Below are 26,389 nucleotides of genomic sequence, written 5' to 3' on the forward strand. Positions count from 1 at the left end.
AAAAGCCTCCTTTGAGTAGAAAGCCCTTATATTGCTGCTGGGTTCTGCCATCTTGGATGTGATGTTAGAAGTCTCGGCAGACTCAGAGCTGTCACTTAAAGTGATTGTAAAGGTTCGAGTTTTATTTTTTAAAAATAACAAACATATCATACTTACCTCCACTGTGCAGTTCATTTTGCACAGAGTGGCCCGAACACCGTCTTCTGGGGTCCCTCTGCGGCTCTCGCGGCTCCTCCCCATATCACATAACCCCCTAGGAGAAGCGCTCTCTCAAGGGAGTTACCTTGCGGGGCGCGCTTCCGAGTCCAGCATTCGACATCCATAGACACGAATGCTGGACTCGGCCCTGCCTCCCGGCGCCCACGTCATTGGATTTGATTGACAGCAGCGGGAGCCAATGGCTGTGCTGCTATCAATCTATCCAATCAAGAGCCGAGAACCCCAGACAGAGGAGGACGCGTCTCTGCCGGGTGAAATTCCAGGGCTCAGGTAAGTAAATGGGGGGGGGGGGATGGCTGGTCCCTGCCAGGTGCTTTTTCACCTTAATGCATAGGATTGCAACCCCTTTAAGTGACACTATTATATTCCCCTACACTCCTCCCCCTGGCAGCTATATAAAATTTTAGGTAGGGAGGTGATGGGGGAGGGACAGAGGAGCTTGGCCAGCACAGACAGTTATTAGACACTCACAGAAATGGAGAGGACTATAATTTGTAGAAGAATGCAGCAATTAAGTCTGTCATGAAAAATACTTGATTTTCCTGTGCTTTTATGCACAATTTGCTAAAAGTATACCTGAAGGCAAAACTTGGTTTAGTTTTACAGTGAAATAGCACCCCGGACTTCTTGATCCAAAGGAACCATCTGGATGTATCTTTTTCAGCCAAGTTACCCTGACTAGGGCTGCAACTAACAATTATTTTCATAATCGGTTAGTTGGCAGATTATTTTCGATTGATTGGATAATAACCTTTAAAAAAGTGTGATGTATAATTTAGAGAATATGTAATGTTAAAAAAAAGGCAATTTATTCTTAAACCTCTCTATGCAGTGGTAAATATAATTAATCAACTATATGGTTAGGGAGCAATATCTCTAATCCACTCTGAGAATAACAGACAGAAGAGATATACTGTATATACTATTAGAGGGTGAATCTGGTAAATATTATCAGACTCAGAGATCAAATTTTTAATTAAAGAAAAAAAAAATTAGAGTGTTTTGCGGATTTTCAGAGAGAACTGTAATATTATACAATATTGTTATAGGCAGGTAATAAAAGATACCTGCGCCTGCTGTCACTTATGCTGGCCATACAAAAACAATGTCTTCCTTCAAAAAAATGAATAGACCAAGAATAGAAAACTTCTTGGTCACAGGAATTTTCAGACAGTGTATGTGGTTTTTGTTCAGAAATTACATTCATTTTAAAACTGAATGTTAAAAGCAAGTGAAATTTTCAAACAACATTTTTCATTCAGTGAATATGAATGTTCCTATGAATATTCTCGTCCAAAAATCGATACGTGTATGGCCAGCATAAGGCTCGGTGCACACCTATGCAGTTTGCTTTTGATCCGCTTCTGCAGTGCTTTTTGCTGTGCGTTTTGCATTTTTGCACTCTCGATTTTGCTGCAATTTGCATTTTTTATGCTTTTTTTGTGTTGGCTAATTTGTTGTTGGGCAGATTAAAAAACACAAATTGCAGCAAAAACACACTACATGCTTTTCTGCAGCTTTTATATTAAAGTCTATTGAACCAAACAAGCAAAAAAAGCACCGTTTTGCATTGAAAAAAATCCCTGACCTTTTCCAAATACGCTGTGGCTGAAAAAAGCATAATGTGAACATGTACCACAGGAAGTAATGTTAAATGACCTGTAGTGCGCTTCTGCAAAAAGCACCAAAAAACGCATAGGTGTGAACCAGGCCTAAGACGTTTAGTAGCAGCAGCAGCATGCTTTTTGTATCACCCGTCATAATGGGGTTAAAAAAACTAAAATTAGCCCTTCATAGTACAAAAAGAGCAGATAACCGCTATTATAAGGCGTTAATTTATACTGTGAAACAGTGAAAGTGATAATATAGATTACTTATATCAATATATATATATATATATATATATATATATATATATATAAAAAATACAACCAGAAGTAGGATATATGGGCATTTTAACTAGGAGTCAGACATGAAGGGTGAAGGGAGATATAAATCTTCTTTTTATCAAAGCGGAGTTCCACCCAAAAATGGAACTTCCGCTGATCGGATCCCCCCCCCCCCCTCCGATGTCACATTTGGCACCTTTCAGGGGGGAGGGTGGAGCATATACCTGTATAATCCAGGTATTTGCTCCCACTTCCGGGCAATGCTGGGTAGAGAAAGGGTTGGTTATACTGGGACTGGCTTTCAATGTTTGTTTTTGCCAGTGCCCCAATCTCCAGCAATACAACCAGACTGTCAGAATTTCTGTGTTCCTCAATGGATTATAAAGGAGATTGATCCTGTAATGGAATTGTGTTTTAGATGATCAATGATTTGTGAATCCTGCATTGCACTTACACATGTTGCAAGACAAATTACAGAAAGCTCCATGTAGCTTTACTCCTCTAGAAAACTGCATACCAGTCACTGACAGAACCAATAACAAGCTGCATAAAACCAACTTTCACAAGTAGGAAACAGGTATTATAATTGAAAGGGGTCTTCATTGATTGGAGTCGATATGTAAAAAAAAAAAAAAAAACCCAGTTCTGATACCAGTAGTCATTATTTTCTTGGCTTTCAGAGATTTTGCTGTTGAGGTTCTCCTGCCTGGAATCACAGGTCAATACATGTGCTTTTAGGCTATTCAAACTGGTAACAGTACTTTTTCTGAACTGTAAATATTTTATATCTATTTTATATTATGAGACATCAGCAAAAGAGTGTGATCACCTATTCTGTGAGGTGGGGAAACCAGCAAATATGGTGGCCAACCGTTGACACTGAAGCCCCTCAAGGTACAAGAAGCCAGTAGGTCACTCAGATTACAGTATTACACTATTTAGTTCTGGGTGGACATGCCCTTTAAAAAGGCTGTTCTAGGCTTCATCTTGGACTAGTGTAAAGCCACGAATATTGAGTGAAAAGAAAAACAGAATTCTGACAGCTTTGCAAAATTCTAGTCTTGTTAAACATGTTACATTTTGCACCAATCTTGACTACCCATGAATAAAACATACATGTGTAAATAATCTATGGATACTAGAATGTTCATGCAGCCCAGCTGAGTGTGCTAGCATAGGATACAAATACAATATCCTCAGGCTGGAAGTGAGACACAAGAGGGATCTGACACATACAGAAAGGAATCAATAGTGCAGAGCGAGGTCACTGCGGCTGCTCTCACAATGAACACTTTAACATCTGGGTCCTTTTCCTCCTTTACTTCCTGTAATAACAATGAGCTGGGCAGAGAGCAATATCCAGCTCATTCTCTCATGTGGAAGGGCAATAGGACCGGTTACACATGCATTCCTTACTATATTTTTAACCATTTCAAGCCATACCTCTAAAAAGAGTTTACAGGAAATATATATCTTAGCATGTTTTCAGATGGCCTATGGGGCTCATTTACTCATTACTGACAATGCGGTAGGGCAGGGGCTACGGAATTCCAAATCCACTCATCTAATACAAGGGATTGGCGTGTTAAACATGCTGCATCATCTATCTACATATGCATCATTTCTATGTGCCCCTTCTAATTATGCAATCTCTGGATTGTACAGATTTGATTCACACCCCTGACATCCCATTCTAATGACAAGAAAAACAGAAATGGAAGGTGCACACACCTAGTGCATTACCAGAGATAATTTAATAAGACATTTTTTGTATAAAAGTGGGTACTCACAAAATGCAACTGACAAAAGACCATAAAACACAGTGCATGGACATGCACATTACACGGGGTACAGCTAACGCGTTTCAGGGATGCACCCCCTTCCTCAGAGCTAGGCACCTAGATTTGGGATACCATATATACCTTTTACACCACCATTTTATCTGCCATCTGTTACTCCACACCTTGGAAGACCTATTAGCGCTGGTCCCATTACAATGAATGCAAAGGGCTCTAAATCCTAAAAAGCACAAAATGATTGAATGGCAGCCTCTTGACAATCTAGAGGTACTTTTGATGCCTTGCTGTTTGATGCAGGATTGTATTTAAAAACTTTGAAGAAAAACCTGAACAGATTTAGCAGCTTCCACATAGTGGTAATACTTCTTGCTATGCTATAGTAAGCATTATTTTAATGATTAGCCGAAGCTGCTTTAGGCCCAAGCCTATGTAATCCACCATCACTCCAACACATACATAATGGCACATTTTTTTTATTGCTGCAGTAGGGAGCACACTATAGCAGCCTGAACAGCAACCACCAATAAAGAGTCCCTGCACACTGCAAGATTGAGGTGCAGTAGTCAGCAATATCTGCTCCCCTGTGCTGACGGTTCTCGAAAAGCCTTCCTATGATAGTAGTCCAGAAGTAGGCCAGTATCAAATCATATAGCTGCTTATCATAATCTCATGACACACTCAGGGTTCCAGATTTAATATACACATCCATCAGAGCAGAGACGGACTAAAGCAATGTGTCCAGTCACAGCAGAGCCTTTGTCCTGTGTGATGTGGTGCCTGGACTGATCTGTGTGACATCAGCAGAAAGCAGACTTCAGACCTCTCTCTACTAAAAATGGGTCACAGGAGTGCAAAACAAATTGCACTCCTGTGACCCTTAGGAGAAGCCCAGCCAAACAAGCTCGGACTGGACTTCTCCTTTAACTGCTTGCTGCCTGCCCACCGTCAAATGATGGCGGGGCGGTGCAGCTCTCGTCATATGACGGCGTCCCAGAACGGCCGCTCTTGCGCAGCTAGCACACGGCACGAGCCTGATCTGTGTAAAGAGCCACGTCCGCAGCTCTTTAACCATGTGATCGGCTGTATCCAATCACAGCCGGTCAGATGTAAACAAGGAGATGCCAGTAATCCGCTCTCCTCAAGTGTGAGGAGAGGAGAGCCGATCAGCGGCATCTCCTCACAGGGGGGTTATCTAGGGATGTAATCAGGGCACTGATCATCAGTGCCCTGATTACAATAACTAAATACAGTATCACAAACAGTGCCCACCAATGCCAGCATATAGTGCCCACCAGTGGCAGCAGTCAGTGCCCACCACTGCCACCAATCAGTGCCCATTAGAGATGCCAGTCAGTGCTGACAATCAGTGCCGCCTATCAGTGCTGCCCATCAGTGCCCATCACTGCTGTCGATCAATGCCCATCAGTGTCGCCCATCAGTCCCACCTATCAGTGCCCATCAGTGCCGCCTATCCGTGCCCACCAGTGCCGCCTATCAGTGCCCACCAGTGCCCATAAGTGCGGCATATTAGTGCCTCCTCATCAGTGCCCATCAGTGCCACCTCATCAATGCCCACCAGTTCAGCCTATCAGTGCACACCAGTGAAGGCGAAAAATTACTTAGTTACAAAATTTACTGACAGAAAAAAAAAGTAAAAAACATTTTTTTTTTCAAAATTTTTGGTCTTTTTTTTGTAAAAAATAAAAAAACCCAGCAGTGATTAAATCACCAAAAGAAAGCTCTATTTGTGTGAAGAAAATGATAAAAAAAAAATGTGTTTGGGTACAGTGTAGCATGACCGTGCAATTGTCATTCAAAGTGCGACAGCGCTGAAAGATGGCCTGGGCAGGAAGGGGGAGTAAGTGCACGGTAGGCAAGTGGTTAAGGGTAAGAAAATTGCAGGAGGCTGCAATAGGCCTGGAGAACTGCAGCTTACATGTACTAATATATTAAGTATAACTAAAGACAAAATGTATTCTTTAGTATTTGATAGCGCGGACAGGAACTAGGACACCCATTAGGTTTCTATTGCTGTCTGCGTCCCCGTTCGGAAGATTCACTCTCTATATTGGTCCTGTTTACCATTATTATTGATAGTAAAATTTAAAAATAATCCCAAACTTTTGGGTTGTCCCCAGAAAAGTAATAGATTCTTCCAATGGGGACACCAGTTCTGATGGCCTGGGGGACCCCAAGGGATTCCCTTAATTTGCAGGGATTTCCTCTTGCTTCCTGTTTTGACTTTGGGACAGGAAGTGAAGGGAAATTTCCCCAGTGTGCAAAAAATAAACTAACAGGGGTTATAACCCTCCCTAAATCGATCCAAGATGGAAAAATAAATAAATAAAATAAAAGTTTTGCCTATAAAACAGCCTACTACATAGCATAACTTCATACAAAGTATTTCAGTTTTACTTGACAGATTACTGTACTTTATGGTTTCACTTCTACAGACATGAGGAAGCTTGAATAGCACGGTTTGTTTGTAGTGAAAAGCTAGAATACAAGACCTGCTCAAAGTAACTGACGCAGGACATTGTCACAGTAATAGGAAAGCAACAGAGCTGCCAAAAGAAAATTTGCTGTGAAAATTATACATAAAATGTCTGCAACTATACAGCTAGAAGGTTATTTCTAAATGCGTTCTACAGCGGAGAAAAATAACAGCAAGAAACTTTGCACATACTCACTTGATTGCAGATATTTGGCTGGTGGCAAACTTTCCATGCAATTACCCCATCTAATAATTTTACTCTTTACAAACCGATTTGGGTTTATCTGCAAGCTTTATACCAACTACACACATGAATGCCTTAAAGCGGTAGTAAAATAAAAAACAAAAAAACTTTTCCCCTGCAAGGCAATGTTATAATGTGCTAGTATGCATTGCATACTAGCACATTATGTGAAACTTACCTTAAAGGATAAGTTCTTCTTTGTTGCTGCTCCCCGATGTACCAATTTAGCATACATGTATTTTTTTTTGCAAAAATATCAAAGCTTTCTATTAAATCTACAGTCACTTCACTTGTCCTCGTCCATGTTTCCAAACAAATCCATTGCTTCTAACTTACTTCCTGGTCAGACTTTAGGTCATGGCACAGGAAGGAGTTGACCAGCTGACCTCATTAACACACACCCCCTGCATCATCCACCCCACCCTCCTACCTACCCACCCATTCCCAGCTGCACATTCTTTAAATAAAATGCAATCGGTGATCACCCTTCCCACTAAATACACAGAATGCAATCAGATTGCATAGTGTATGGCCATCTTTATACAAGTACATGGGAGGTAGTGGACAGAAACACTCAGCTTTCAAGCCCCGCTCTTCATAGCGGGAACTCGCATTCCCACATGCATTTTTTTTTTTAGCAGCATTTTCACTCATCACACATAGGGCAGCCCATCCACCTGAATGTTTTGCCCTGTATGCAGCAATCCCCCCAAAGAAGCTTCAGAACTTTTTGTTTTTTAGAGTGGAGATTGGTGCATTTTTACTGTGATTTTTGGTGCAGTACATTTCTGAAATGCAAGGAAACGCACAGATGTGAATGGAGCCTCATTGTTCTTGTGTTAACGCACCAATTTTACCTTTCAGGCCCCATTCATAGTGGGAGCAAACATTGTGTCTCGTTTTTCCTTTGACACGCATAGGGCAGCCTGTTGATCTCAATTGGCTGCACAACATGAGGCTAATGGGACATTTGGGCGTTTTGTGGGTTGCGTGTTTTTAACTGTGCGTTTTGCAGCATTTGCCACCCGTTTTTCACATAGCAAAATGTGTGTTTGCTTCTGAAGTTTCTTTGGGGCGATTGCTGTGTATAGGGCAGCCCATTCAGGTGGATGGGCTTCCCAATGTGTGATAAGTAAAAATGCTCCAAAACACCCCCTCTCTCTAAAAAAAGAAGGAAAAAAACACATGTGGGAATTCAAGTTCCTGCTATACAGAGTTGTGAACGGGGCTTGACAGCTGAGTGTTTCTGTCCACTCCCTCCTATGTACTTGCATAAAGATGGCCATACACTATGCAATCGGATTGTATATTGTGTATTTAGTGAAAAGGGTGATCACTGATTGATTGCATTTCAGTTAAAAAAAATGATTTTTTGGAAACATAGATGAGGACAAGTGCAGTAAGTGTCTGTAGATTTAATGGAAAGCTTTGATATTTTTTGCAAAAAAAGTACATAGGGGGGCTGGAATTTAGAAAAAAGAAAGAAAAGGAAGGTGAACAAAGGTGAACTTATCCTTTAAAACAAAGCCATCCAGCATCACACTCTCACTGCTGACAGGGCTTCCATCTTCACCTTGTCTTCCTTCCGGGTTCGCAGGCTCTGGTCCTTTGAATGGCCAAGCCGCGATGATGTCACTGTTTACGGCATCGGGCTCTTAAAGAGGAACTGCAGTCTGCTCACATAATTTGTAATAAAAAACACCTTTGCATGTTATTTTATATATACTGCGATTCTATACTTGCCAAATGGGCTGTATAAGGTATTTACTGGCAGAATAAAAAAGATTTTACTATCCAAAGTTAAAACAACAAGGGGAGAAGATTTAATAGATGGAAAGTTGAAAAAATGACAGAAGGTGGGCTTTAAGGAAAGGCATGGGTATGTTGTTTCTTCAGAGCTCAAGTGTCTGTGATGTCACCGGTAAAAAAAGTAAATATCTCCTAAACGGTGCATGTTTGGGGGATGTTTACAGTACCTACAGGTAAGCTTTATTATAGGCTTACATGTAGGTAAAACAAACAAAAGCCCTTTACAGCCCTACTCTGGGATAAAACTAAAAGTTGGCCATACATTGATCCAAATTTCAACCAATGAGTTCCCCCCACTCGACAGAACTCATTTAATTGACTTCTGATAAAGGGACATACTGGAAAATGTATCATTGATCAGTCGCTAATCAGTGTGTTCTGCTGCTGCCATAATACATGCCATGATGGTGGAGTTTGGGGCACGGTCAGCTTAATTTTTTACCCCATCCCATTCACTCCCCTCCAACCTATGCTGGCATGCTTTTCCCCCCTAACCTGTTGATGCCAGCAGTAAATCCCCCATCCAGGTACGTTGCTCCTGTCCTTTCTGATGCGGGGGGGGCACTAATCCAGTGACTGCGAGAGCTCCCAGAGACCACCAGATCCCTACCGTCTTCTGTGAGGATGGCAGTCTTCTTCTCGCTCCTGAAAAAACCCTGCTGGCAGCCATCCAATAGGAAGTGTCCTTGTCATGCAGGTAGTGATGTTTCCGAAATGTGCAAAATTAGCACTCTACTAAATCTCTGGGAATGCGACTTACGAACAACCTCTGGAAATGCAACGAAAAGGTGCAGTCTAACCAGCACTGTTACTAATATGCAAATTTTGACTTTTGAACAAAAGTAAAAAATGAAGCCCTGATCTCGTTCACCAAGGAGATGTCATGTAACATATTACTGACTGTCGTAGTAAACGTTGGGGTGTGTTTATGACAGCCTGGCGCCACCATCTCTACCCTGGCACAGAAAATAATTTTACACTGGCAGAGGTTCTAACTCTTTTCTAAACAATAAAAGTTCCAGTTGATGTTGCAATGAAAAGAATGCTCAGCAGCCTTCAAGCAGTGGCTTCCAACCACAGTAACAGATCTCTACATGGGATGACATGGCGTTTACTTGACAATACAAACAATTACATGACAACAGTTTCCTGAGAGGATTAGAGCGTTCACACACAAATTAGCCATGATGCACAGCTCTGCATGTTGGTGCAGGTGTCTATAGAGGAGCGTGGGAGCTTAAATACAGACTGGGAGATAAAAGATGACATATATACAGAGGCAGGGCAGTATTCAATTAACTGATCAGGAAAGTTTCATGGATTTCCATACATCTATAAGAAACATTCTATACCATCCATCCCACATAATACAATAAACAATACTGCACATGGAACAAAGATTATTTTGGTTTGAGACCTGAAATTTTGGACCAAACATTTCTATGAGAAGACAAAACACTAAAGTAAAAATACAGAGAGCAATTTTTAGGAGCACTACCAGGTGGAAATGGTACACTTAGTCCGCTCAGCTCACGTCTGTTTGCGGTGTACGTAATCCATTCCAGCCACATTCCAGAGAGCTCCCCACATATGGTGTGGGTGGGTAGGTTTGCTGCTTGAATCTGTGCCATGTGATTTTTCTTTGCATGATGCATCACAGGACATTTCGCAAACAGCCCGGCTCAGAAGCAACCCTGCAGGTGTGCCCCCTTAAGAAGTGGTTTGCTATGAGGGCACACCGAGAAGAGGAGCCTGAATGCCAGCGGGAACCAGGGGCTGCTCTGTGCAAAACCATTGCACAGAACTGGTAAGTATAACATGTTTATTAATTTAAGAGGCATAATTTAAGCTCAGCGTTTAGAGGCAGAAAAAAAAACTTTTTTTTTTTTTTTTTTTTTTTTTTAATTTTCAGGCAAAATGAACTGTTTTTTGTCCCCCCCCCCCCCCCCCCCCCCCCAGCCCAGTGTGCATGAACCCTTTTCCAAACCCAGAACCAAAAACTTAATATACTGCAGCTTACTAGTCTTTGGTGTGGTGGCTGCAATTGTTTTCTTTTTTGAGGTTTCATTTGCTTTTTCACCTGGTAATCCTGCAAATAATATTCTTACAGTCCCTGGGTGGCTACATCATTCCTACACTGTATCTATGGAGGGAGCCATTGTTGTTACTCTATGTTGCTTCTCCTGATATGAATTACAAACATGTCCACATCTCTTCATCTCCAGGGGAGTTGAAAATTTGCAAAAAAAATAGCTAGGAAGGAAGATATTCCTTGGTAAAGCTGAGGGGAAGTGACAAGGACACTGCATTTCTGGCAAGACCAACAGGTATTCTCTGTATTTGCTGAAAATCTTAGCTTAAAAAAAATAAAAAAATAATGTAGCCTGCATATCTAAGAACTGCAAGCTGCAAAATATTACATTTTTGTTCTTGAGTTCAGTTTTCCTTTAACAAGAGCTGGAAAGGGAACCAGAGTTGTAAACTCCAGGAGGTCAAAAGTGTCAGCCTTCACACTTCCTCTTTACAGCTCTCCAAATTACATCAGGCTTTTGGTCTGTAAATGAGCAATCCGGTATGTTTGTGAATAACCGTACAAAACAAATAAGTAGGCAAAAGAGTTTCTGGATTATCAGATAACTTTCAAAGTGCAATAGTGTGGAATGCAAATGTACCAGGGATAAAAACTGAAGCTCCTAGCAGATAGACTGCATTCCCTGTATGCATTTTAAAGGACATATTACATTTACCATACCTTTAAAATGAAAATCTTCTGAAATAGCTATAAAAAAAAGCGCATAATAATAAGGGCTTGTTCACATGGGCGTACCTAAGCGTACACCCGCGGGAGGGCCGTGTTTTGCCTGCATGGGATGCACAGGTGTTCCATGCCTCCACGTGCAGGCTGTCCCATTCTTATCCATTGGGATGCAGCGGCAGTGTTTGTGACTGAACATCTGTGCAGGCAAAGGTGTGTTCCCCCAAACACAGTGTGAATTTGGGGCACGCACCCACACAATGTCAGACTGGGAGCAACAGCTGTGTCCATGCACATGAATGGGACTGCCTGCACGTGGATGCACAGAACACCTGTGCATCACGGGGAAGCAAGAAAACATTTTCTACTTTTCCTTTATTGTTTTCAAAAGAAGCATGGGAGAAAAAAAATGAAAGGGGTTGTAAAGGCAGAAGGATACATTCTGTGCATTAAGATAAAAAGCTTTCTGTGTGCAGCAGCCCCCCTCGGCCCCCCTAATGCTTACCTGAGGTCCATCTCTATCCAGCGATGTCCATGAGTCCCTCGGCCGTCCGGGACTCTCCCTCCTGATTGGCTGAGACACAGCAGTGGTGCCATTGGCTCCCGCTGCTGTCGAAGTCAGTTAGCCGATCGGGAGAGAGGGGGCGAGGCTGAACCACAGCTCCGTGTCTGAATGGACACACAAAGCTGGAGCTTAGCTTGGGTGCCCCCATAGCAAACTGCTTGCGGTAGGGGCACACGACAGGAGAGAGAGGCCAAAAGTAGCGAAGAGGTCCGGACCCAAGAAGAGGAGGATACAAGCTACCCTGTGCAAATCCTCTGCACAGAGCAGGTAAGTATAACATGTTTGTTTTAATGAAAATAACACAGGGACTTTACAATCAACTACCTTAACAGTCATACCCATCTAGATGGCTGCAGCTGAGAACTGAGCGCTCAAAATCCGCTAATGGCTCAGTTCTCGGTCTTCACTGAGCAGAGAGCCAGTAACTGTCAGTCACCGGCTCTCTGCTATGGCTCTCCAGTGCTCAGTCTCTCAGCAGCTCGCTGAGATAGTTGCCAGTCCAGGCAGCTGGGTGGATCCTGACATTAGGGTTGAGATCCCTCCAGAGTCTGGACCACCTGAGTGACCACAGCTGACAGCAGACTTTAGCCTGTTGTCGGCTGAAAATGGGTCACAGGAGAGCAAAACAAAGTAGAGACAAAAGTGCTTTGGCCCTACTTCTTTAACTGCTTGCCAACCGCCGGCTGTCAATTGACAGCTCGCACGCGCCCGCCGTGTCACTGGGCACTCGGTACGCGTGCCCGGCGGCCGCAATGTCTGCTGGGCATCCGCGATTGCCAGTAACACAGCAGGACCGTAAACACACAGATCTATGGTCCTTTCAGAGGAGAGGAGACCGATGGTGTGTTCTCAGTACAGAGGAACACCGATCGGTCTCCTCCTCTTGTGAGTCCCCTCCCCCTACAGTTAGAAACACTCCCTAGAAAACACAGTTAACCCCTCGATCACCCCCTAGTGTTAACCCCTTCCCTGCCAGTCACATTTATACAGTAATCAGTGCATTTTAATAGCAGGGATCGCTGTATAAATGTGAATGGTCCCACAAATGTGTCAAAAGTGTCTGATATGTCCGCCGCAATATCGCAGTCACAATAAAAATCGCAGATCACCGCCATTACCAGTAAAAAAAAGAAATAATAAAAATGCTATAAATATATCCCCTATTATGTAGACGCTATAACGTTTGCACAAACAAATCAATATACACTTATTGCGATTTTTTTAACCAAAAATATGTAGAAGAATGCATATCGGCCTAAACTGAGGAAAAAATTTGTTTTAAAGAAAAAAAAAAAAATGGATATTTATTATAGCAAAAAGTAAAAAATAGTGTTTTTTTTTCAAACTTTTGTTTATAGCGCAAAAAAAAAACAAAAACAAAAACAAAAAAAAAAAAAAAACGGTAGGGGCGATCAAGTACCACCAAAAGAAAGCTCTATTTGTGGGGAAAAAAATGATAACAATTTTATCTGGGTACAGTGTAGCATGACCGCGCAATTGTCATTCAAATTGTGACAGCACTGAAAGCTGAAAAATGGCTTGGGCAGGAAGGGGGTGAAAATGCCCAGTATTGAGGTGGTTAAACAACAAACCGGTAAGGGAGGTGGCAACTATCCAACACAATCTGAAGTGTCAGATGTTGAAGATGCTCCTGAAGGAATTTACGACTTGCAGCCAACCAGCTGAGCAGAGTATAAACTCTTCTTCTGAAGGCTGATTTTTTTTAAATGTATTTACTTTTTTACAGGAAAGAGACAGTTTTATATTTGCTAGCCAAGCAATGCCCAACAACCAGCAGCTATGACACCTATTATTTAAATCTACAATGCTTTTCTGGAAAGCAGCCCATCAGCTGCATAGAATTCACATAGAGTTGCATCACCCAGTACTGTTCTGTGCCTGGATCCTGCCTAGGATTCATTTACAATACCAGAAAGAATTATTACAATGTTACAATCAACTGGACACTGACAGTCTCAGCAAAGATTCCTTGCTTTGACAACTGCCAACATTCTTTTGTAGGTGACGGATTCTCTTTTAAATCAAAGGATAAAAAACAGACAAAAAAAAAAAAAAGAAAGGGTCTTTAAACAAACGTGTCAAATCAATAATTTGGTATATATCGAAAAATGCCAGAAGGATTTTAGACATTTACATTTTTTTTTTTTTAACCAGAGCACAGTTATTGCTATATTGAATAGCAAGATCAATGAAGTAATTAAGCAAAGCACAGTTTAGATCTCATCCTATGCAGATGCATTCTGCTGAGCAAGCATCTGATATAACACTCTTCACTCATGTCACACAAATTCAGTTCATCACTATGTCTACAGATTTATCTTGTGAAAACAAAATATAGAAATTAAAATAAAAGGCAACTCCAAGTAATTAGGAATATCAATCACTAAACAGGGAAGGTCATCCAGGAAATGCTGCTAAAGTCACAAACGCTGAGTTCACCTTTAATCTGAGTTGTGTAGAAATCATTGCATTGGGTATTTCATATAGCACAGTGCTGAGATGGAAGAATTCATGTTCAAAAGGAATATTAGCCAACACTACCTGCCGGAGGGCTGTTGGATTGGGCCAGCATATCTGATCACGCTCTTTAAATCTTTGGTTTCTACAAATCAAAACACGATTAAAGCAAATGTGTAACAGGCTTGCTAAAATTAGTTTGAATGCAACATGATAATCCATATCGTTTCAATGTTTTATAATATGCTGCTGTCAGATTTACCACTGTTGTTCATAAACAGATTGCCCTAAAGCCACTCGGCTGTCATACTCAGAATTGGTATCATTTATCATGAAAAAATGTGCTGGTCTTACTTCCTGCAGACTCATATCTTATATGTAAATATAATTTACATATAAGATATGAGATATGTTAAGATATATTGATCCATGATGTCTTGTGGACAAAGGAGCAACATAAAAAAAAAAAAAAACACAAAAAAAAAAAACAAATAAAAGAAAATAATGAAAAAAAAACCATATTCTTGCTCATATTGACCAATCAGGTCTCATCTGTTATTCCTGATACTTCTGATTGGATGCCAACAACAAAGTCTGCAGCCAACATAGATCTCAGATATTTAGTATACATTATGTGACAGAGCCAGGCCCTGGCATGGTGTGTGTTTAGGAAATAGATACAGGATTTGCGCTAAGGCCTCATGCATACATGAGCTCAACATTGCTTTTACAGGCATTTGAGCTTTTTTTTTTCCATCTGCCTCCATGTTAGCCTGTGTCCATGCACACTATAGGCATTTACAGGAGTTTAGAGGCAGGGGCACTAAGGCTAGATTCACAAGAGGTGTGAATTTTAGTGGCAGGAATCAGTGGCTAGGTGCAGCTATTTGCATCTCACTGCACAGCCAGGGATTACCCACAGTGATTGCTAATGGACGCACACAAAACTAGTTTCAGTTTCCTCCGGGTTTTGACCCAAATTGGTATTTGGAGCTTGAAGATTTCAAAGTGTCCTGGGAGGGATGAAACATTCAATCCTGTGTCCAGGGGTTATTGGAGGCCCGCAGGTTGTGCGAGTATGCAGGTGTCCATGCTTCCTTAAAAGCCAAGCTCAGGGCTCCCATTTTGGAGACAGAGCCCTGTCAGGGGATGCGTGTTCCTGCCAGAGATCGCACCCCATTTTGGGGAGTATCCTTGTCATAGGCCTGGGAGAGTCGGAACAGCTGTGCAAGTCTGTGGAGAATGAGAAAGCTGAGGCGGCTATCGAGTCCAGGGAGCTGGAGGAAGTCTATAAGTCTATGGAAGAGTGAGAGAGCCCAGAGGTGCCAGTAGAACCCCATCTAGAGGCCAGGAGTGGGCCTGTACCGTGAGGTGCTGCACCAAAAGGCTGAGTGAACCAAGAATACTGGGTCTGAAGAGGGAGCCGGGTGACTTGGCATTTTCAGTTCCTGTTTTGATTTGTGAAGCTGCGTGGATAACTTTGTGTTGGGCTTTGCTTTTCCTTTTCAATAAAAGTGGGCTGCTATACCCTAAATACAGTTCCGGCTGGCACATTGTAATGAAAAACACATCTACAACATCAGCTAAACATCCCCAAAATCACAAGTAACAGTCGCTAGGTTAGCAGGTATCTGAGGTTTAACAAAAACGTCAGTCACAAAAAAGGCCACATCTGTCACAAACACTAAAAAGACCACATTGTTCTATAAGGATTGGACTTAAAAAAAAAAAAAAGGAACGGCCGTAGGTTCATGTATTTTACATATGAAACTGAAAAGGACACAACTTCCTGTTCTTATGGATAACACACCTCACCAGTTCTCACTAATTTACACATTACCAACTGGCTTATAGTTTTCTTATGCAGACACCTTTAACAGGCCCTGCTTGGTGCACACTACAGGTTCTTACCTGAGCGGAGTGATTTTCAGGAGATGTGTTTGCACACATTAAGTCCTCATGTACACTGCTGCTGGTAAACAGACATTTAGGAGCAGTTGGGCATTTTTTTTTTTCAACTGCTCCTGATCTCTCCTCTGTTACCTTATCAGTACATTTACACAGGGTCATTTACAGTTGTTTCTAGGCAGTTGAGTTTAGAGGCTTTTTTTGGAATGCAAAAAAAAAAAAAAGTGTTCAGACACTGAGTTTAGAGGCATTTCAAGCGCCAATCGCTTCTAAACGCGGTAACTTGTGTTTAGCCGCATTTCGTTTACAGGCGTTTTTCCATTTTTGGCTATTTTGAAAAATATAAAAACAACACACACACATTAATATATATATATATATATATATTAAACTGCGCAAACGCAGCAAAACACCGCTAAATGCGGCATGTAAATGCGGCATGTAAATGCGGCAAAACTGACGTGGGTTACTATCTGTCAAGTTGAATCGTTCAGGAGAGGTTGAAAAAACGTCCCGTGTACATGAAGCCTTAGAGCCCATTCACACAGGGACGACTTGTCAGGCGACCTAGTCGCCTGACAAGTCGCCTCCCGTTCTGTGCTATGGAACCGTTCTAAGGGGAGCGACGCAAGTCGCTCCGACTTAGAAAAAGGTTCCTGTACGACTTCGGGGGCGACTTGGGGCGACTTGCATAGACTTCTATAAAGAAGTCGTTTTGCAAGTCGCCCGGGCAGTCGTTTGCAGGTCGCCTCGCTGAGGCGACCTGCAAGTCGTGTTGCCCCTGTGTGAATGGGGTCTCAGGGGAATTCAATAAAGCTGATGCCCTAATTTTCTGGTGTTAATCCCTCTTGTTAATGTATTATGCCAAATTCATGAAGCACTTGCAACACTTCTGGCTCTGACACCGACTCGTGCACCAAATTCAGATGGTTCTAAAATTTGCCACATTTACATTGTGGCACATTGAATGCACAAAATGTAAAATGGAGCTAATTAAGACCAACTTTCTTGGCATACAGTGCGCAAACCTGGCACCACTTTTTGAATGCATGAGAGACACTTTCGCAAAATCTGTCTGCAACAGTCCTTATGAATTCCAGGGAGTACATATTCAAGTTTTAGGCATTATTCGTTTTAGCCAATGGAAAGCAGTAGGTGGAGGAGTGTAGTTACTACAAGTTCAACAAAAAAAGGGCAGAAATACACCTGAAAGAAAAAAAAAAAAAAAAAAAAAAAAAAAAACACCTGAAAAATGCTTGATTTTGTGCATTTACACTAGTGGTGCACTGAAATGAAAATTCCAGTGCCAAAACTGAAACCGAAATTGACAGTTATATCATTTTTTTTAAATTATATATTATATAAATAATTGTAATATATTTCACTTTTTAATTAATATCACAAATTTAAATGAATATGAATCTATTTCCGGCCATTATCGGCACCTTTTGAAGTGGTGTTAAAGATCATGTTTGCCGCATTTTTGGTGCATATTTGGTCAGAAAAAAAAAAAAAAAGCACCATATATGCATTTTCCCACTGAAAACGCAGCAAGAACGCATCAAAAATCCATTATCGCATTTGGCACATCACTGCTGAAAACCCTACTTTCAGCTGATAATTTTTGATGGCCGAAATTTTGGTGCATCACTAAATTACACACATTTCCATTCATGTCTATAGGGCCAGAAATTCCCAATTCTGCCTCAAAAGTAGCTCACACAGCTTTTGGTGAGTCAGGTGTTGAGCTACAGGTGCCCATATTTTGTTGAGAGTTTTGTAGTTTTGAGCTTTTATGTAAAAGTAATTGCAATATTTTAACCTGGAGGTGTTCTATATATCATCATTGTACAGAATGCCCCCAGAAATGTTATTTCCTGTTGTGTGATTGGTTCACTGATTTCCTAGAAGTATACAATAAGATACAAGTAAAATTTTACGCATCCCCTGAAATAAGAATTTCAGTTTTGACCCATCGGTAAATACTTCTAAATGGATGCAGAACCTATAGTTTTTCTCATTAGAACCCAGAGCGTGCACCAGGCCATTATAATAAAGCAGAACCTCCCATTTAGAATAAGTCTGCACAGAACATGTTGAAACAAACAGCTATTTCTTCAGAGCAACAAATGGTAGGAATCGGCTACAAAGTTTGTTAAAATCCCTGCAATCTACATTGCTCACCCAGAGACTATTTTTTTTTTTCTCTCAACAAAAGTTGTATTTCTTGAGAAACATGTGAATAAGCAAAATGCAAACAAATGAAGAAGTATTCACACAAGCCTAGTGCATTAATGTATAACTTGTTTAATAAATGTTAAAAAAAATCAAATATACTCACAAAAGAAGAAAGACACAGGCTTAACATGTACAAATGCCATCCAATGTCCATCGAGTAGGGCACAGCTATAGTGTTTTGAGGGCCGAGCTTTGAGGAAGAGGGCATGGCTGCGCCCTACTAGATGGACTATACTACCACCACATGCCTGACGAAACATTGCACTCTCCTTGTGTTGTGATCATGCAATAAATTACTAGTTTGGATGCCATGTACGTCGTTCCGTGGTGTGCTGGCAAATATCTTCATTGCTACTCGATGGACTGACGTTGGTTGGCATTTGTACGTATTACGCCTGTGTCTTTCTCCTTTTGTGAGTAGATATGTATTTTTAACATTCATTAAACAAGTTATACAGTAATGCACTAGGCTACCTTCTTTTGTTAGTGTGTTAGTTTTTGCTACCCTGAACCGAAGAGGGCAGCAAAGCTATTGTGTACATTTTGGTGGCTCCAGTTGGCAAATACCTATAGTGGCCCATTTGGTGGTTCAAAAAGGTAGAAGCGTTCATTTTGGTCCCATGAAGTTGGACTGCCAGGAAGAGTAGCTTACCCGTGGTACAGACTTGGTTTACACTTATGCGTGTGAATAAGGTTCAGGAGGGCAGTATTTTCAATATGAAGCCAAAATCAACATGGGGACATGACCTCAAACTAGCTGCGGAAAGTAAAAAATTTGAGAAGGTATTATTTTACTGAAAGAGTAGTTGTTACTTGGAGCAGACTTTCAGCTGAGGTAGTAAGTCAACAGTAAGTGAATTTAAACATGCTTGGGGCAAACACAGATCTATTCTCAGAAAAAAATAAGTAAAAAAAAATAACAAAATAAAAAAAGAGCAGACTCAATAGACCATTAGTAGTTCTTCTGCCGTCACTCTTTTTATGTTCCTATCTGTGAAAATGATTTCCCATTACTGTCTGTGGGTTGCTCTGCTTATTTAACAAGCTCAAAATATCTGTGCATGCAGAATTTGAACTACCTCTGCTGGCTTGTTTGGAATAGGAATGATAACAACTACATCATTTATGCCGTGTGAACAGCCCTAAACTGCAGCATTTCATCTCTATGTTTATTTGGTACCAGCATGATTCTCTGCAACAATCTTCAACATCTCAGTGCCGTGTAGCGGAATAACATCTAATGTAATACAGACCATGGGAGTCTCTAAGTCACACTCACAAAACTGATACATGGAAATTATTTAAAATTACTTTAAAACGAGAGTTCAGTTTTGACACCAACTACAGTGTGCTGATCATAGATGGCCTTTGAAGACCCAAATTCTCATTACAACCATTTGATATGTACTGTAGTCCAATATATCATCTTCTACAAGAAAATGAATGGCGGAGCAGCTATGTATTCCAATGTTTATGATCTCTTGTCCGGTAGGGATACACTCATTTCTAATTTATTAGCTCTGACAATGGTGAATAAAGTCTACTGTCTGAAGAACAATCAAAGGACATCAGCTATATAGGAAAAGCCATTCAATTAGACACCCCGTGTGGTGGTGTAGCAGCCGCTGCTACAGAGGAAAGTCGCTCTGCTCGCCCACACCCTTCTGCCCTCTCCACCATTCATAAAACTCATGTTACTATTCTCCCACAATGCATTGCATTCTGTAAATGGAGGAGGAGCAGTTGAATGACAGGATCACCACTCCCACTTTACAAAATGTAATGCCTTGTATGAGAGTAATATTACAAGTACTGTGAATGGCGGAGGGGACAGAAGGAGGCGGGCTGGTGGCGCAGTTTTCCCGGTAGCAGCCGCTGCTGTTAACTATCACAGCACCAGAAGACAGCCACTCAAGACAGTATACAGCAGACACTGCAGGGAACAGGAATTCAATTAGTATTTCAATGCATACCATTTGGGCAAAAACCTGTTCCCTACTGTAATGCCGTGCTCCGCAACGCACAGCTTTTTTACACTGCTGGGCCGCAAAAGGCGGACTATTCAAAAATAATGATCTGCAATACACAAACTATATGCAAACTATAGTGTTGGCTGCCCTTTTTTTTGCAGAGTAATGCAATGCACACTATGTTGCAGCATGTTGTAGAGGTGTGTTGGGGTGCCGCCAAAATTAAAGGCACTGCAAAACATCAATGCATGCATGTTGCATAATGCTAATGCTTGCGTTTTACCAGATGTTACCATACTGCGCGTGCATGAACAGGCCCACAAAGCTAAAAGACTCACAAGGAAAAAAATAACAGTAAAAAAGAAAGCAATGTAAAATAATACACTAAAGTGGTATTTTAAAGTGATATTAATGCTCTGCATTTTATTTTTTTTAATTAACAATCCTGTTTTCCATACCTGCTCTGTGTAATGGTTTTCCACAGAGCAGCCCCAAATCTCCTCTTCTTGGGTCCCCTCCGCTCCTCCCCTCTGCCGAGTGCCCCCACAGCAAGCCGCTAATAAAATATCCAACTTAATCACGGTTTCGGCTCATTCCATTTCAGTGAATATACCATGGCTTTTGGGAGTTCACATATTAAAGGGGTTGTAAACCCTTGCGGATTTTCACCTCGATGCATTCTATGCATTGAGGTTAAAAACCTTCTGTAGGGCACTAGACCCCCAGAGCCCCCCCCTTTACTTACCTGAGCCCGTTCGTTCCTGCGCCAAGGATGAGCACACACGCTCCAGCCGGGTCCTGATGAGATAGATTGATAGCAGAGCAGCCATTGGCTCCCGCTGCGGTCAATCAAATCCAATGATGCGGGAGCCAGGGGGTGGAGCCGAGTCCTGCTGTCTGTGTCAATGGAGGCAGCAGCAGGACACGGGAGCGCGCCCTCACGGGTGCCCCAAGGGAGAGCGCTTCTCGAATGGGGCACTTGAGAAGGAGGAGCCAGGAGCCCACTGAGGGACCCCAGAAGAGGAGGATTGGGGCCATGCTGTACAAAACCAACTGCACAGAGGGGGCAAGTATGACATGTTTTTTTTTTTACGAAGGTTTACATATCATTTTAAGGACTGAAAAATTCTATCTCGAGCAGTTAAAGGCTAGGTTCACCTTTACTAACATGTTACACCAGTATTCAGGTTACTAAAGCAGCATTCCCACAGCCCTCCGATCTCCCTTTGTGACAGCAGGCCAGGGATCTTCTCCCAAAACCTACTGTCACAACTTAAAAACAGCGCGACTGTGCGGGGCTCCGCCTTCACACAACCGCCTCATTCACAGAATTCTGTGAAGTAATGCACTACAAGTACTGTCTTCCACCGCGACAGACGGCTTGTAGTTCTCATTGAACTGCGGGGGCGCTGGTGCGCAACCTCACATACATTGTACCCATGATCTGCTGATCGCAGGTGTAATTCTCTACAGGCTTCTAAGAAAAAAGTAATAATAAATGCACATTTTATTAGCATTTTTTATTTTTTTCAATTACAAAATGTAACTTATCCCATAACCTCACTCCACTCTAACCAATCTCTATCATGAAAATAAAAAAAAAAAAAAAACACCCTCTGAATACCCCTTTCTCTTATGTCGTGGTCACAAAGACATCCCAGTGTGGAGTCCTCTTCTGTTTGCTTTGGTGGGAGCCAGTAGAGGAGTGACATCAGTCTGAGGGGAATGAAGAGGCCGGTGGTTTTGGTAGCATCTACAGCATTTATATAGCTGTTCCTGCAGTATTAGCAAGGGACCTGGATGGGGGTGGTGGACTTAGAAAAAAATAGCCTGCGAAAAATAAAACAACTTGCAGGATGTTTTGTCCCATGCAGAAGAGGCATAGGAGGGGCCTGGAGTTGGGCTTTAAAATATATCTAGGCATAACCTTATATTCAGTTTAGGATAGAATGGGGAAGGTTTATGCCCTCTGTAAGTTTTTGTTGCTGCTTGTTTCCCCATGGGGCGATGCACCCTCTATTTGTACTGGTAAGGAGTTGTTTCCAGAACAAGATGTAAAGGGAAATCTTCCACTAGGAATACCTACTTCGGGAACAAATTCTCCCAACTTTAGGAAATTTTCTCTAACTTCCAGTGAGGGGAAATTTCCCTAATGGTACACAGACCACAAAAAATAACTTTGCAGGGGTTTTGATCTTTTCTAAAATAAAAAAAAATGAAAAAAGTTTTAGCTATAAAAACAGCAGACTGTAAGGGTCTTATTAACGTTGCAGCAGGCCTTGCTTGTACAGGGAGACAAAGGTGTATGGATTCGGTATGACAGCTGTCACAGAGATCTATGAAGGCTCCGGAGATGTTGAAAAATGACATGTGAAGCAGATGCTGGGCTGTCAGCCGTTTAGATTTCATATTGTTCATCTATGTTTGTATGTGCATCTCCGGATTCAGGGAAAAAATGAAATGTTGTGCTATATGTCCACAAACAATGATGGCTACTAATAGCAGGGAGTCATAGGAAGACCTACACCGCACAGTCTGTAGTCTCAGAATAACCAGACTGATCCTTCTCTGGAAAGTCATCTATTTGGTGAAAGAAGTTTGAAGCCAATGGGTGGAGATTCCAAGACAATACCTTCCTCTTGTGATTGGAGAAATAAGGAGTATTGTGCTCCTCATCCAACATTTCCCAGTACATCTGTGTCTTTTGAAGACATCTGCACTCACCTGGCATTGCTGCCAATGCTCAGGCTACCCACAGAGCTCAGGGAGCAGTCAGGCACTCAGCCACAGACCAACCACACTCAGAGACCTCAGCTTCATATAAACACAGCTGAGTGTTTCCATTTATTCCTAAGAAGGAGGAACAGCAGTCAGAGAAGATCTGTTAACCTGCCCAATCGATGTTCACATTGGAAGTAATTGGCTGCCTGGTGTCACCCCTGACACAGGGGAACCGAGATCTGAATCATGTGTCTGGCATCACCCTGACATCAGGGATGTGAGCTAGGTGTCACTGGGGACGTGAGATGTGAATTGGGTGCTCGGTGTCACTGGGGACGTGAGATGTGAATTGGGTGCTCGGTGTCACTGGGGACGTGAGATGTGAATTGGGTGCTCGGTGTCACTGGGGACGTGAGATGTGAATTGGGTGCTCGGTGTCACTGGGGATGTGAGATGTGAATTGGGTGCTCGGTGTCACTGGGGACGTGAGATGTGAATTGGGTGCTCGGTGTCACTGGGGACGTGAGATGTGAATTGGGTGCTCGGTGTCACTGGGGATGTGAGATGTGAATTGGGTGCTAGGTGTCACTGGGGATGTGAGATGTGAATTGGGTGCTCGGTGTCACTGGGGACGTGAGATGTGAATTGGGTGCCCGGTGTCACTGGGGATGTGAGATGTGAATTGGGTGTCCGGTGTCACTGGGGACGTGAGATGTGAATTGGGTGCCCGGTGTCACTGGGGACGTGAGATGTGAATTGGGTGCTCGGTGTCACTGGGGACGTGAGATGTGAATTGGGTGCCCGGTGTCACTGGGGATGTGAGATGTGAATTGGGTGCTCGGTGTCACTGGGGACGTGAGATCAGAATTGGGTGCCCGGTGTCACTGGGGATGTGAGATGTGAATTGGGTGCTCGGTGTCACTGGGGACGTGAGATCAGAATTGGGTGCCCGGTGTCACTGGGGATGTGAGATGTGAATTGGGTGCCCGGTGTCACTGGGGACGTGAGATGTGAATTGGGTGCTCGGTGTCACTGGGGACGTGAGATCAGAATTGGGTGCCCGGTGTCACTGGGGACGTGAGATGTGAATTGGGTGCTCGGTGTCACTGGGGATGTGAGATGTGAATTGGGTGCTCGGTGTCACTGGGGATGTGAGATCAGAATTGGGTGCTCGGTGTCACTGGGGACGTGAGATGTGAATTGGGTGTCCGGTGTCACTGGGGATGTGAGATGTGAATTGGGTGCTCGGTGTCACTGGGGATGTGAGATGTGAATTGGGTGCTCGGTGTCACTGGGGATGTGAGATGTGAATTGGGTGCTCGGTGTCACTGGGGATGTGAGATGTGAATTGGGTGCTCGGTGTCACTGGGGACGTGAGATCAGAATTGGGTGCTCGGTGTCACTGGGGATGTGAGATGTGAATTGGGTGCTCGGTGTCACTGGGGATGTGAGATGTGAATTGGGTGCTCGGTGTCACTGGGGACGTGAGATCAGAATTGGGTGCTCGGTGTCACTGGGGATGTGAGATGTGAATTGGGTGCCCGGTGTCACTGGGGACGTGAGATCAGAATTGGGTGCTCGGTGTCACTGGGGATGTGAGATGTGAATTGGGTGCTCGGTGTCACTGGGGATGTGAGATGTGAATTGGGTGCTCGGTGTCACTGGGGATGTGAGATGTGAATTGGGTGCTCGGTGTCACTGGGGATGTGAGATGTGAATTGGGTGCCCGGTGTCACTGGGGACACCAGATTTAGAATTGGGTGCCCATCTCTAGATCATGTTCCATGATTATAAAGATAACCCTAGAGACATCTTCCTCTGAGCCCCCCACACTGCCCGGCCTCCAGTCACACCGGGAGAGGATGGGTTTTACGATCAGCCTTGATGGTAGAGCTACAAGTCCCAGCATGCCTAGCTGTCAGAGTGTACCATAGCAGGCCGGGTATTGCAGTGATCTGATTGGCTGGACGCTCTTACCTTCAGATAACTCGAGCTCCAGCTCGGCCAGGCTCTCCCGGATCTCCACCGGCAGTGTCTCCAGAATGGCACATCCCCCTCTCTCCGCCATCCCGGTGCTTCTTGTGTCATACGACTCAGCAGCAGCTGGCAGCCCGCATACCCCCCGCACAGGGCTCTCCTCCGCCGGCCAGCCAGGGCCTCTCCGGCACACGAAGCACAGTCTATGGCTCGGTCTGCGGCTGGTGTGCCACACTCAGCACTGCCCCCTCCCTGCTCTCCTCAGGCCTCTCCTTCCTCCCTCTGCCTCCGCTCCCAAGTCCACAGGACCGGCCTGGCGCGGGAACGCGCTTGGGAGCGGCCCGGGAGCGCGCGGTGAAGTGGGGTGTGTGTGTGAATGTTATGCCAGCTGCGAATCTGCCTAGTAACAGTATACAGCAGAGCCTGCGCTCGTCCCCGTCACTCATTGAGAAGCAGAGAGGCCTGGGTACGCCACCTACGCGCGTGCTCGTTTACAACTCGGCATAGCCAGTTCGCCACGCCCTTGCCAACTGATTGGTTACAACATAAGTCGCCTAATTGTCATTGGACGACAGAAGCCGCACCTTCACACGTGCTGGGCATTAGACGATGCTCTTTATGAATGGGCAGCCCATGGCACCGTGCACTGTACAAATCCCAGGTGCTGGATCCGTGGGAATCCTTGCACTGTCTATGCGGAGTTCAGCACTGACATTCCCACCAATGTGGCTTTATGGATCTGTATACCAGTGATACCAGCAAACCAAAGGTCATCACATGTGGTACCAGCCAACCATAGGTCATCATATGTGGTACCAGCCATCCATAGCTCATCATATGTGGTACCAGCCATCCATAGCTCATCATATGTGGTACCAGCCATCCATAGGTCATCACATGTGGTACCAGCCATCCATATCTCATCATATGTGGTACCAGTCATCCATAGCTCATCACATGTGGTACCAGCCAACCATAGGTTATCACATGTTGTACCAGCCATCCATAGGTCATCACATGTGGTACCAGACAACCATAGGTCATCACATGTGGTACCAGCCATCCATAGGTCATCACATGTGGTACCAACCAACCATAGGTCATCACATGTGGTACCAGCCAACCATAGGTCATCATATGTGGTACCAGCCAACCATAGGTCATCACATGTTGTACCAGACAACCATAGGTCATCATATGTGGTCAGTGGGAAAAGAAAATGCCGCTCCAGGTGAGTGATGGAACCAGGTAAGCTGGGGAATGGACTCCTCCCAGGGGTGCCGGCCCTGCAATGGGATAAAAGGAATGGATGGCTGCCCACCA

The 26,389-nt window shown here is 43.3% G+C and overlaps 1 protein-coding gene across 4 annotated transcripts in view; it reads right to left on the minus strand.

Moving 5' to 3' along the window:
* DIP2A (disco interacting protein 2 homolog A) overlaps positions 1-25,497 on the minus strand; it is a 146,546-nt gene extending 121,049 nt beyond the window's left edge. For 2 of the 4 annotated variants that reach the window (XM_073633689.1, XM_073633688.1), the window contains exon 1: positions 25,067-25,494. In XM_073633689.1, coding sequence (XP_073489790.1) covers positions 25,067-25,157 — 91 coding nt within the window. In that variant the 5' untranslated portion in view covers positions 25,158-25,494. Of the gene's footprint in view, positions 1-25,066 lie in introns of all 4 variants that reach the window. The other 2 variants (XM_073633690.1, XM_073633691.1) reach the window with 2 other exon arrangements.
* Positions 25,498-26,389: the final 892 nt, after the last annotated feature.

Source organism: Aquarana catesbeiana, linkage group LG06 (genome assembly GCF_042186555.1).
Source record: "Aquarana catesbeiana isolate 2022-GZ linkage group LG06, ASM4218655v1, whole genome shotgun sequence".
Taxonomy (NCBI): Eukaryota; Metazoa; Chordata; class Amphibia; order Anura; family Ranidae; genus Aquarana; species Aquarana catesbeiana.